This window comes from Rattus norvegicus, chromosome 10 (assembly GCF_021556685.1).
Source record: "Rattus norvegicus strain SHRSP/BbbUtx chromosome 10, alternate assembly SHRSP_T2T, whole genome shotgun sequence".
NCBI classification, from domain to species: Eukaryota; Metazoa; Chordata; class Mammalia; order Rodentia; family Muridae; genus Rattus; species Rattus norvegicus.
The window spans coordinates 43,578,136-43,592,227 of NC_141543.1; the positions used below are offsets into that span (position 1 = coordinate 43,578,136).

At 48.3% G+C, this 14,092-nt stretch overlaps 1 protein-coding gene across 1 annotated transcript; it reads right to left on the reverse strand.

Annotated features, from left to right (window-relative positions):
- Positions 1 to 3,565, reverse strand: Sowaha (sosondowah ankyrin repeat domain family member A). The gene is given in 1 exon segment (NM_001398842.2): positions 1 to 3,565. A coding segment is annotated over 1 exon segment (1,659 nt). The 5' UTR covers positions 3,278 to 3,565; the 3' UTR covers positions 1 to 1,618.
- Positions 3,566 to 14,092: the final 10,527 nt, after the last annotated feature.

The following is a 14,092-nucleotide window of genomic DNA, read 5'->3' on the forward strand; positions in this document are numbered from 1 at the left end:
TTTCATTGTTTAAATCATTTCATGATTGACTCTTGGGATGCCTTTAATGATTTCAAAGGTCTCCCTGACGAGAATTGGGGAAGGAAGCCATAGTCCTTGTGCCACAAGAACCACTCAGTATGACCAATGACATGCAAACATAATTTTCAAAAACAGTAAGAATCATGACTTGATACAAAAGGTTGACTGGGCCAACAGATTTCACACCTTTAAAGGGGAGGTGCATTTACAACTCTACTCTGCCCACCCGGACCTCTTGGCCCATAAGCCTGCTCCATTCACAGGAGGGAGCAAAGGTGCAGAAGTTAAACTAATCATTCTAGGCCACTGCTCCACACTTGCTATCTCAAATGACTTTTGAAAAACGAATATCACATACTTATTTGTTCAGAACTTTCACATAAAAAAGTAGCAATCACTTCCGTTTCTATTAACCAGTTCTTTTTTTGTCTGGTATAATAACGTTTTTGTTTGTTTATTTGCTTGACTAGTCATCCATTGCACTGAAAACTACAGAGTCAGAATTCACAATTAAATCACAATTTAAAAAAATTAAAATGTCATGCCAAGTCAAAGTAGCCACCAGTTAGCACTGAATACAAATACATTCCAGAGTAGTTTAAACTTATTTAGCAAAATGTCTCTTTCTCTCTCTATGTTAAATCACTTTTACTCTCAAGATGCGATTTTTTTTTGTTTGTTCATTTTTTGCTCATTTTGAGTTTTTTTTTTTTTCCTGGTGGGAGTGGTTGTTTGTTTTGTTTTGAAACAAAGTCTCTCTGTGTAGCCCCGGCTGACCTGGAACTTGTTTTGTAGACCAGGCTGGTCTTGAACCCACAGAGATCTGCCTGCCTCTGCTTCCCAAGTGCTAGGATTGAAGGCCTGGGCTACAAGCCCAATCATACCCTTACGTTTCAATATTTGACATTCACAGTATAATTAGAATTAGTTACATTCATTAGGCTCACAATAGTTACTCCATATTCAAGATTTCAGAGTCTGTACTGCCTACAATGAGGTAGATAAACTTGAGTGTTGTTGGACTAATTTCGTTTAGACTCAACCATCTCTTTTTAAAAGACAGATTTCCAAAATATTTAGCAAAAAACTGAAAATGTCTTACCACTTTGCCTAAAAATGGAAAAAATAGAATTTCAAAAGGTATTATCAAAGTTGTTGTACCTCATTTTAATTTAAAAACAGAATAAAAGCATCAAATTACAAAGCCACTACAGCTCTTAAAGTTGCCATCTTTGAACATCTTGAGAGCCACCCTCTACTTCTGATTTGGGAATGTGTCCACCCAGAGGCCTCTGGTCAACACCTCTAGGGGCCAGACCAGCTGCTGCCCCTTAACCTTTGACCCTAAACTTCAAGTCTCCTTCCAAGATCAAGTATGACAGCTTGGTTCCTCTTCTGGGGAACAAGAATCCCACCTCTGTAGGCACATCATATTTCAAACAGAAGGTGGAGGCCCATCTGGTTACAGCAGGGTGCAGTAGATAAAGCTGGAAGAGAGACAGGCTGCATGTGTTGGTTGGCCATGTCTTGGACAGGCTTAGTCGGCATGCCACAGGCTCTGTTAGGTCAATCAAGGCCTTGGTAGCTTCAATGCTATTCAGGTTGGAGGGGGCAGACTTGGCACTAAACCAGCCAAAGGTCCTGGAGTGGGTCGACGAGAGATTTCAGTGAAGGATGGCAGGCCACCACGAATCTTGGTCTTTTTTCGGGGAGCCATGGGCGAGGCACCCAAGAACTTGCTGAAGGAGCTTGATTTCTTCAAGCCACGGGCCAGGTCCTGGAGCATCAAGTCATCGGCCAGGACGCCCAGAAACGCGCTAGTGGTGGAGCCGAGGATGGTGGCGGCCACCTGCACGGGGTGCCGAGACACAAGGCTTCCACTGCCACCACTGGCCGCATCAGGCTCCGTCGTAGATCGCAGGCCAGGGTCACCTAGTAAACGCCTCAGCGCGTAGGAGGAGCCAGGCCGCAAGTACTGGTAGGCTCGCCGGCCGCTGTAGTCGCGGACGTGCACTTGGGCGCCCAGGCGCACCACTAGCAGCACAGCAGCATCCTCGTGGCCGTGCAGAGCCGCCAGGTGCAGCGGCGTGTAGCCACCGTGCGAGCGCGCGTTCACGTCCACGGGCGCGCCCCCACGCCGCGCCACCTCCACCAGCTGTAGAGCCATCTCCCGGTCGCCGCTCTTGGCTGCCCAGTGTAGGGCGGTGAAGCCCGACATGAAGTCGCGCTTGGCAGCCAGGCCACAGTCCCGCAGGAGCAGCCCGTGTAGCTGGTGGCTCCAACGACCGCTGGCCGTGCGCACGAGCCATTCGTGCTCGGTGGGCTCCAGGGGCACCGCGGGTGGCGGTGGCGGCGCGATGGGCACCTCCTCCATGTCCGGACTTAGCAGGCGCGGGCCGGCGCGCGACAGGCGCCTGAGATGCGGGGAGCGGCCAGGTCCCAGGTGAAGTCCCAGACCGGACTCCTCTACCGAGAGCCTCCGCAGAAGCATCGGGGAGCCCCGCGGGCTCGGCTCCTCCGACCGCTGCCGGCGCAGGCCCTGCTCCTCCGCGCGGATCCGCAGCGCCGCGGGGCCAGGGACGACGCAGCGCACCGGCAGCATGCAAGGCTTCTTCGGTGGCACTTGCGCCGTGGGAGGTGCAGGCTCGGGGCCTGGCGACTCTGTGCTCGACAGGACCAGCCCGGAGGGCACGCTGGCGGGTCGGGCTAGCTCGGACGCTACCTCCAAGGACTGAGGTAGCTCTGGATTCTCGGGTTCCCTGGCCTGTGGCTCTGAGTCTGATGGAGCCTCAACCAGGGTGACCCCGGAGGGTGGGGTCTCAGAGGTGTGCTGTATCTCAGGTGGTGCGGACGAGTCCTCGGGCTGTTCTCTCAATGGCTGTGGGGAGTGGGGAGCTCCTGGGGCACAGCTGTCCTCCGCTGGGACAGCAGCGCACTCGGCCAGCGCGTCTGGCACCCCAGGGTTGGAGGGGAGTGGGGCCTCGGGTTCTTCCGGCGGCCGGGGCTTCTTTCTCAGCACCACGAACTTGACCCCGTCCAGCTCCTTCACCACGGCCACGTTGTTGACGAACTTCTTGAAGCGGTCCCTACGGGCCGCGCGGCCCCGTGGGTCCCCAGCGTCCAGTAGCGGCTTGAAGCGGCTCAGCAGCTCGGAGTTGCGCACCTGCCCGCCGTGCTCCCGCAGGAAGCCCAGCACCGCCGCCTGGCTCACTCCTGCCGCGGCGGCGGCCGCAGCAGCGGCTGCTGCCAGCGCCATGCTCGGTCCCTGTGACTCTGGGGTCGCCCCAGCCTCCCAGCCCGGCTCACCTAGGGCTCTGATCCCAGAAACTGGACTGCAGTCACGCCCTCGCCGCTTTACTGGGAAGTCTCAGGGCGAAGGGCACCTGGGACTCCTGCCCTCCGCCCGCGCCAGGCCTGGCCCCCAGATTGGGGGGTAGGTTGCTGCTGAGAGGTCCTATCCAATGGGCTTCTGGCTCCATGCCCCTGCGCGGTGCTCGGCTTACAGGTGACAGCTGCCACTGGAGGTGCGGAGGGAATGGGAAAGCGGAACCTCTCTGCACCGCCCCCACCCCAGCCCCGGAATTAAAGGCGCAGTGTCGCTCATCAGCTCCGCTCGCGGTTGCTAGGTGGGTGTGTTCCCTGGGGAGGTTGCAGTGGATGGGTGAGGCGTGGATATTTATTACCTTCAGCACTATTCACCACAAAATAAAAGCAATATTCTACGTATCAATGTCCTTGCACTACATATATTGCACCAATACTTCTCCAACTTCAGATGCTTTTCATACAGAAAAAAATAAAAAACAAAACCGGACTCACAAAATTCACAAGAACAATTCGCTGTGTGGCATTGAGTGCATGATACTAGAGGCTCACAGGGGGCTTAGGAAACAATTTTCTCATGATAAGATACTTTTTAAGGAGTTGGGGATTTAGCTCAGTGGTAGAGCTTGCCTAGCAAGCACAAGGCCCTGGGTTCGGTCCCCAGCTCCGAGAAAGAAAAAAAAAAAGATACTTTTTAAAACGTGGAGCTCTGTGATCTATATTTTTATCATTCGTTGACTTTCTGTGTCTGTCTGTCTGTCTGTCTGTCTGTCTGTCTGTCTGTCTCTCTCTCTCTCTCTCTCTCTCTCTCTCTCTCTCTCTCTCTGTGTGTGGGGTGGTGGTAGGTCAGAAGATAACTTGAGGCATTGGCTTTCCATCATCATATGGGCTCTGGAGTGCACATTCAGGTCATCTGGTTTGGTGGCAGACACCTTACTCACTGAACCATTCTAAAAATACCCCCTTTATTTTTGTCTCTATATGCAGTTCAAGTTGGTCTGGAACTTGTGATGTCCCTGCCTCAGTCATGAGTGCTAGGATTATGGGTGTGTACCACCATGCTTGCCCAAAATAACCCATTTAATATAGGATTTCAGGAATAAACCCAGGGAAAAACAAAGAAGGAAAAAAACTCAGCAGAAGCTCCCATTAGCATTTTGACATATTTTTTCCCGCTATGTATCCATATGTCTGTTATACTTTAAAAATCTATAAAAAAAAAAAAAGCAAAACAGGAACTATATTGAGGTGTTAAGTATGGAACCCATGGCTTGACAAATGCCAGGCTACACCACCACACCTCCAGCCCATGCTGTTTCTAAAACTTCAGTTATTTCACAAATATTTATTGAGAGCCAGGAGCTTTCAGGCTGTGATACATGTTAGCAGAGATAAACGCTTTGACCTAGCAGAGTTCATTTATCAGGAGGAAGCAGAGGACAGAAAGCTCTGTAATATGTCATGTGAGCTACAACACACACTACAAATACTCCAGCAAACAGAGCGTGTGAAGCTGGACAGGGACAGGTTGGACAGCTGGACAGGGACAGGACTGGGCAGTGGTACAGGGCAGGATCCGTTGTGAAGGTGATGGTGAACCAAGGGCTTGGGGTAGGGAGTTATGCAGATGAGAAAGAGCTTCTTCAGAAGAGAAAGCCGTGAGGGCAGGGGCGGGGCTGCTTGTTTCATTTTTGTTGTTCATTGTTTCCACCTTTCATTTATGTGGGCCTATGTGGTGGGCACAAACAGGCGCCATGGCGCAGGATGGAGGTTGGAGACTTCGTCCAGGAGTTCTCCCCTTTCACCGTGTGAATTTCTGAGAAATTCTCTCATACTCAAACTCAAACTCCTGCAGATGCTGTCCTTAAACTTCTGATCATCCTGTCCTCACCTCCTAAATGCTGAGATTATAGACTTTTGATACAGTGTGTGTGTGTGTGTGCGCGCGCGTGCGCACGCGCGCACGCTGATCTAACTAAAATACATACATTCCCAGACTAGCCTGGAACTCACAGTTCTCCTGCCTTACTCTTCTGAGTGCTGGGGCTACAGGTGTGTACCATCAGATTGGGCTTTTTTTGTTGGTTTTGGTTTTGTCTTTTGTTTGTTCTTGAGACTAGGTCTCTCTATGTAACCCTAACTGGCCTGAAACTGTGTAGACCAGGCTAGCCCAAGTTTATAAAGATCCACCTGCCTCTGCCAATACCTGAGTGCTGGAATTAAAGGCATGTGTCATCAGGCCTGGCTAGCTACGCTGGGCTTTTGAGTAGTGTTGTTGTGGTTGTTGTTGTTTGGACAGGGTTTCTCTGAACAGCCCTGGTTGTCCTGAAACTCTCTCTATAGACCAGGATAGACTGGAACGGAGAGGTCTGCCTGCCTCTGCCCCCCAAGTGCTGGGATTAAAGGCAGGACCATCCTGTGTGGCTAGTATCTTTCCTTTTTAATTTTTAAAACTTTCATTTAATTTCATGTGTTTTGTCTGTGTCCTACATGTATGCCTTGTGCCAACAGAGGCCAGAAGAGGGCATCAGATCCCCAGAAGCTGGAGTCGTGAAAAGTTATGATCTGCCCCATGGTAGCTGGGAACTGAACTCAGGTCCTCAGGAAGGTCAGCAAATTTTCTCAACCATTGGGCCTTTGTTCCAGCCCCATTATCTCCTTATTCTACATTATCAATATTTTCTAGTTGTCATCTGTCTTTTAATTTTGTTTTCTGAAGACACTCATTTTAGACAACTGGTTTTCTTTGTAAGTGTTGCGTCTTTTCACTGAAAGTTATAAATGTAAAACAAGAAGGTAACACTGCACCGAAGAAATAAATAGTTCAGTGGTTAAGAGCACGGACTGCTCTTCCAGAGGTCCTGAGTTCAATTCCCAGCAACCACATGGTGGCTCACAGACAGCTATAATGAGATTTGGTGCCCCCTTCTGTCTGGTGTGCAGACATACATGCAAGCAGAACATTGTATACTTAATAAATAAACCTTTAAAAAAGAAAATAATGGGTTCGGTCCCCAGCTCCGAAAAAAAAGAACCAAAAAAAAAAAAAAAAAAAGAAAAAAAAGAAAATAAATTCAACTACGTGGTGGCTCACAACCATCTGTAATGGGATCTGATGCCTTTTTCTAGTGTGTCTGAAGACAGTGACAGTGTACTCACATACATAAAAAAATAAATAAATCTTTTTTAAAAATTAAAAAAACAAAAGCTCTCTTTGCTCTTCTCTGCTCTCGTGCCCTCTTCCTCTTTGTCCCTTCTCTCCGAACTCCCCTCCCCCTTCCCTCCTCATGCTCATGGCCGGCCTTTACTTCTCCCCTCTACTCTTCTTCTCTCATTAAACCTTTCCACGTGGGAAAAAGAAAGAAAATAAATTAATTTTAAAAAGAGGAAGTATCTCTACCATGTAAAAGAACGTTTAGGACCGAGGTCTCCTGTATTGTCAATCAAACATAGAGAGTGAAACCGACATACGTGAGAGAAAATTTTGTGTATTTCAACATATTCATTGATTTTTATCTGTTTTGTCTGTACATATGTGTGAGTGCAGGCACCTTCATGCCTCTGCATGTGTGTGGAAGTCAGGGGACAAGTCTCAGGAGACAGGAATCCTCCTGGGGGAAACTCTCAGAAACCAGTTTCTCCTGCCACTGTGTGAGTCCAGGGCACTGAAGTCTTAGATGTTACTGGCTGCTTTTTCTTTTTTTTTTAATTTTATTTTATTTATTATGTATACATCATACAGCTTTCTGCCTGCATGTATGCAACTACAGGCCAGAAGGCGACACCAGACCTGATTATAGGTGGTTGTGAGCCACCATGTCGTTGCTGGGAATTGAACTCAGAACTTCTGGAAGAGCAGACAGTGCTCTTAACCTCTGAGTCATCTCTCAAGCCCCTACTGGCTGCTTTTTCAAAGGACCCATGTTTGATTCCTAATACCCATATGGTGACTCAGAACCATCTGTAGTTCCAGGCCCAGGGAGTCCAATGTTCTCTTCTTATCTTTGTGGGCTTGTTGGCAAGCACTTTTATCCTCTGGGCCATCTTGCTAGCCTGGTCCATATTACTTTTTCTTAAAATCTACCCCAAGACACACCCTAATAAAACCTGCCTTGCCTTCTTCAAATCCATGACACTGCCTTTGTCTACAGCTGACTCCAGAAGCATCCATTGCCTTGTTTGGGGTGTAGGCCATGAGCCAGGGCCCCCGTGAAGAAGATATAACCAGCCTTTGAGGAAGGAGCTCACCGCTCAGTGTATCAGAGAAAAGCTGCCAAGCAATTCTGCTACCTCGCACAGAAAATGGACTCTCCGGGTGCTTGCCGGAAGGGTGGCTCAAGGGCAGCGGGTGGGGAAGCTGGGAGGTCCTCAGGGCCAGGTGAAGGCTTGAGAGGAGGACAGAAAGCTAAGTTCAGGGCAAAAGGCCTGCCAAGCTTGTTTGCAGTTTAGGGTGTGTCTGTCCCACAGCTCCAGGGGAAGATAACACTGGGTTAGCACTCCTGCTGTGGGTGAGAGGCCTTGGGTGCTGGTATGGACTTTATCCTGTCTGTAGCAGAATTCCACACACAGCTTTCTTCCTCTTAGTTTCCTGGGTTGGCTCAGTGGTTAAGAGTGAACACTACTCTCACAGAGGACCTGAGTTTGGCTCCCAACAACCACCTGTAACTCCTGTTCCATGGGGCCTGACACCTCCGGCCTCCAGGAGCACGGCGCACATTTTCATGTACCCACATACATATGCATATAGTTAAAAATTAAAAGAAGGCTGGAGAGATGGCTCAGAGGTTGAAAACACTGACTGATCTTCCAGAGGTCTTGAATTCAATTCCCAGCAACCACATGGTGGCTTACAACCAACTAACTGTAATAGGCTCTTATGACCTCTTCTGGTGTACAAGCATATATGCAGACAGAATACTGTGAATGTAATAAATAAATAAATCTTTTTGAATTGTTAAAATAAAGGGCTAGAGAGAGAGCTCAGGGGTTAAGAGCACTGGTTGCTCTCACAGAGGTTTCTAGCACCCACATGGCAGCTCACGACTATTCATAACTCCAGCTCCAAGGGATCTGAGGCCTTCTGTCGACCTCCACGACCACCAGGTACACATACAGTGCATATGCATGCATATAATCAAAGCACTCACATCCCAAAATAAAATAAATTGGCTTTTCAAGACAGTGTTTCTCTGTGTAGCCCTGGCTGTCCTGGAACTCACAGTGATCCTCCTGCCTCTGCCTCCCAAGTACTGGGATCAAAGGCATGCACCACCACCACCCAGCTAAAATAAACACTTTTTAAATAAAAATATTTTAAAAAGTGAAATATTTATATTTCATTGTTATCATTTTGGTTTTTAATCACATTTCTCTCTCTGTCTCTCTGTCTCTCTGTCTCTCTGCTCTGTCTCTGTCTCTGTCTCTGTCTCTGTCTCTGTCTCTGTCTCTCTCTCTCTCTCTCTCTCTCTCTGTTTGCTCACGCCATGGCATGTGAGCAAAGGTCAGAAGATAATCTGCAGTGGTCAGTTCTTTCCTTCCACCCTGTGTTTCTTGGGGTAGAACTCAGGCTCTCAGGCTCTCAGCAGGGGCCTTTACCCCTTGCACATTCTTGCAGCCCTGTTTGTTTGTTTGTTTGTTTGTTTGTTTGTTTGTTTGTTTATTATTTGAGTCAGGGTCTCACTGTTGCCCAGACTGATCTAAAATTTACTCCCTAGCCCAGGCTGTCCTTGAACTCGGGAAGATCCTCAATCTTAGCCTCAAGTGCGAGTCGCTATTTATACGTCACAGTTTATTTATTTTCTGATCAGAAAGTCAGTATTTATGGTTTCCCAATTTGCAAGAGTTTCCAAAATACAGAAAGAACTATGATTTGTTAGAGAGCCACTCAGTATTTTCCTACTGCATTCTAGTCAGATTTATTTATGTTTTTGGGGACCCTGTCTCATATAACCCACCTTATATCAACCACCTTAGCCTTGAACTTGATAACAAATGAAGACAGCCTGGACTACTCGGAGAGACAGTCTCAAACCCCCGACACACACACACACACACACACACACACACACACACACACACACACACACACACACACACACAGAATACCAAGGATCACCTTGAACTCTGAGTCTTCTGATCTCCTTCCCTCAATTTCTCAAGTATTAGGGTTATATTTGCCACTGTGCCAGGTCCCTACTTGTGTATTCATCTGCCTGCCAGAAGAGGGCGCCATATCCCATTACAGATGGTTGTGAGCCACCATGTGGTTGCTGGGAATTGAACTTAGGACCTTTGGAAGGGCAGTCAGTGCTCTTAACTGCTGAGCCATTTCTCCAGCTCATATTGTTATTTATGTATTTATTTATGTATTTATTTATTTATACTTTTTTATTGAATCTTTGTATGTTTCACATCATGTGCTCCAGTCCCACCCATGTCCCTGTCTTCTCAAATCTGCCCTTTGCCCTTGCAGCCTCCCTCCCAAAATTAAACACACACACACACACAGTCACACACACAGGCATTCACCCACGCAAATGCACAAACAGCCGAACAAAAAAGCATAGAAAACATTTCATCGTAGACGCTGTAGTGTGTCACAGTGTGTCCCACCATATATCCCTCTGTCCACACATCTTCACTTGCAAATGTTCACTGCAATGAGTCATTGGTCTGGTTTGAGATCTCAGGCTTCTGTGACACCATCAATATTAGATCCTCATCAGGAATTCTAGTTATCTTGTTGCCTTGTGTCATGGAGATCCTGCAGCTTTGGATCAGTAGGACTGGCCTTTTCATGTATCCTAACCATTTGCAGATTAAATAGATTTTTGGGATGGGCCAATTCAGATCCCTGGATCGGGGTCTGGGTGGTAGCTGTGCTGGTCGGCCTGCAGGCTCTCCCTTATTCACACCACCAGGGCATGCTCTCTTGCACTACTCTGGCTAGGCCACCCGATGTTGCTATCAGCAGGAGGCAAGGTCTGCTCTCTTGATCTCACGCCCTCAGGGCCGGCTCATCCGAACCCACACCTCCAGAGCCAGCTCCACTGTGCTGTCCAATCAAGGTGCAGAGCCCACTCCCGAGTGCTGCGACCGGTGGGGCCTGGGACAGCTATCCTGCTCTCATACCTCGGGGACTAGCTCTCCTGTCCTTTGCCATGAGGGCCAGCTCCACTGTATTGTCCAGGTGAGGTGCGGGGCCTGATCTCCTGAATGCTACAACTATCGAGGAGGCAGGGCTATCTCTCCCCCTCTCGTGACCCCAGGGCCAGCTCTCCAGACTGCTGCTGGTGGTGAGGAGCAAGGAGGACGAGGCATCAGCCGGCACCATTTCACCTCACAGCAGAGGAGTGGGGGAGCCAGCTCTCCTTTGCGCTCTCGAGGCTGGATCACCTGTGCCCCACTACCGGGGTCAGCTTTGCTCTGCTGTTCAGGAGAGGAAGAGGGTGTGTGCTCTCTGAGTGCTGCAGCTGGTGAGAGGCCCGGTGAGTTTTCCTGAGCTCATGACCCTGGAGGCTGCTTTTCCAACTGCCCGATGTTGTGAGGGGTTGGGGTGGGGAGGGTTTCACCTCTGCGATTCGTGCCACTGCACGTTAGAGTAGTAGGGTCAGCTGTCTCACACTCATGACCTTAGGGACTGTCACTCATACCCCAGCCACCAGACCAGCTCTACTGGGAGGCTTGGGTGTGTCGCAAGACCTGCTATCCCTTAGGGCTGCCTCTGGTGAGAGGTGGGGCCAGCTCTCCAGAGCACTACAGCCAGAGAGGGGCAGGGCCGGTTATGCACAGCCCCTGGACATCCATGTGGTCCTCAGAGGCTGCACCAACCAGGGACATCCCCATGTTCTCTAGTGGTAATATGAGCTGCTGCATAGCCACCTGACAAGGCTAGGACTTCACCCCTGGTGGCAGAGCTGGGTACTCACAACAGGCTACTCTCCACCCCGAGTCCAGTTCCATCTCTCTTTATAATACTCACGCTGCTCCACTTCTCTCTCCCGCCCATCTGACTTCCACAAGGTGGTAGCTATCACTGCAGGCTGACCACGAGGCCGGTGGGCCCTCTGAAGATATCCTCCAATCCTGCTGTGCAGCGGGGTGGCAAGTGGGTTGTCTAGGGCTCGCCTGTGCTGGGCACTGAATGGGAGGTCTGTGGCTGCCATGGGGATCTGCAGGTCTCTGTTTGTCTTCCTCCTGCTGCACTGTGCTACCTGGACTTGATTTGATTTAATTTGATTATTTATGAGTCTAAGACAGCTTTGGGCACCAAGACAGGCATCAAGCTAGGACCACCAGCGGCTCTGCCCCAACTGATATAGGAACACCACCAACATGGTGTCTCTTTGCCCACTGCCGGGGGATATTTTTGTTTTTTTTGTTTTTTGTTTTTTTTTTTTTTTTGAAACATGGTCTTTCTATATAGCCCTGGCTGTCCTGGAACTCGCTATAGAGATCAACCTGGCCTAGAACTCAGACAGATCCACCTGCCTCTGTCTCTCGAATGCTGGGATTAAAGACGTGTACTACCATGCCTGACCATCTTTATTTTATTTTATTTTATTTTTTTTTGTTCTTTTTTTTTCGGAGCTGGGGACCGAACCCAGGGCCTTGTGCTTCCTAGGCAAGAGCTCTACCACTGAGCTAAATCCCAACCCCCTTTATTTTAATTTTAAAGATATATTTATTTTTATTTTATATGCATGAGTGTTTTGCCTGTGTGTGTGTGTGTATGTATGTATGTATGTATGTATGTATGTATGTATGTATACCACATATGTGCAGTGCCAGTGGAGGCCAGGAGGAAACATCAGTTACCCTGGGATTGTTATACCCTATGTGGGTGCTGGGAACTAAATCTGTGCCCTCTGGAAGAAGGCACTTAACCACTGAGTCATCTATCTCTCCACTCTGTTTCTTTTTTCTTCATTTCTTTTTTTAAAGAATTATATATTTATTTTATGTATATGAGTACACTGTAGCTGTCTTCAGACATACCAGGGGGCATCAGATTCCATTACAGATGGTTGTGAGCCATCATGTGGTTGCTAGGATTTGAACTCAGGATCTCTGGAGGAGCAGTCAGTGCTCTTAATTACTGAGCCATCTCTCCAGCCCCTTCATTTCTTTCTTTTTTTTTTTAAAGATTTATTCATTTATTATATATAAGTATACTGTAGCTGTCTTCAGACACACCAGAAGAGGGCATCGGATCTCTTTACAGATGGTTGTGAGCCACCATGTGGTTGCTGGGAATTGAACTCAGTACCTCTGGAAGAGCAGTCCATGCTCTTAACCGCTGAGCCATCTCTCCAGCCCTCCCTTCATTTCTTAAAATACTTTTTTGGCATTTATTTATTTATATGTGTGCGATTTTGCATGCATGTTTGTTTCAGTGCATTCAAGCCACAGTGTATGTGTGGAGTGCTGAAAACAACTTGTAGGAGTCGGTCCTCTGCCTCCACCATGTGGGGCTGGTCTGGAAATTGAAATCAGGTCCTCAGTCTTGGCTGCAAGCCCCTTTACCTGCTGAGCCAAGTTACTTGCCCCACATGTCACTTCCTAACTCTATCTTCATCATAGACTGGTGTGATCAATGCTGGGCTATATGACAATGACAACTGAGTTGGTGTATAAGAGCGCGTCCCTTTGAGAGACAGAGAACAAGGGGAGAGGAGCCAAGACTCTTATCAGAAGCAAAACTTAGATTATAGTGCTTTGCTTTCATTTTTAAAGTCAATCGTCCTGTTTTATTGTGACATGAGCTAAGCTGCATCCTTTTCGTGGTCACCTCCCACTTGGGTAAATTGCTGGCGTCCTTGGAAAATCTTTCTAGTGATCTCCTAAGTAGGGAAGACTCCATCAACATGGATATTTGTTAAGCTGGGGATGCTTGGTAGAGGACTTGTCTGGAATGCACGGGCTTTGGGTTTCAACCCAGCGTCACATGAACCAGGTCTGTTGGTCTTTGTGCCTGGAATCCCTGTGTTCAGGAGGTGGGGGCAAGAAACGTCAGAAGTTCAAGTTCATCTTAGGCTATATAGCTAGTTCAAAGCGAACCTAGGCTGCTTGATAAAACAAACAAACAACAACAGGAAACCTTGGGTGTTTGTTACAGTCTCAGTCCTCAAAGTCTGGAGCGGGGCAGGGAGGGCCAGTGCACCAGCCCATCAGCATTGATGTGCTTTGAGCTCGTTTTGACAGTGTCCACCAAGAAGAGACAGGAGATTAAAAGCTGAACAGGAATTGCTGCCACAGGCAAAGTGAATTGATGGGGTTCAGCAGATGCCAGGCTTTGAGCTACACAGAGAAGCTCGCCCAAGGTCACAGCTCACGATTGGCCAAGCTTGACCTCAAACCCGGGACTGCCTGTGCTGGATTCCCAGGCAAAGTTAGATCACCAAGGTTTAAAATTGCCCTTCTGAACGTTCAATAAGTAAATTTAAGGAAAACACCTAAGAATTAGCATCTCCCTTCTCGGTCACCTGCACACACTCAGCGTCAATATTTTAAATGATTTCTTTCTAATTCGAGTAAATATCAGGGTGAGGCGGCTCCCGGCATCATGTTCCCCAGGCTGCTTTTTAATTTGGGTGCCCCACTGCCAATGAGGTCACTGAATCAATTTGTCCAGTGATTCAGCAATGTGCCCACAGGTATCAGGAAAATCAGATGTAAAATGTGTATTTATGGCAAGAGTAAAATTCCACACTTTGCCTTGAACATGGTGGAGACAGTAAGAAGAGTA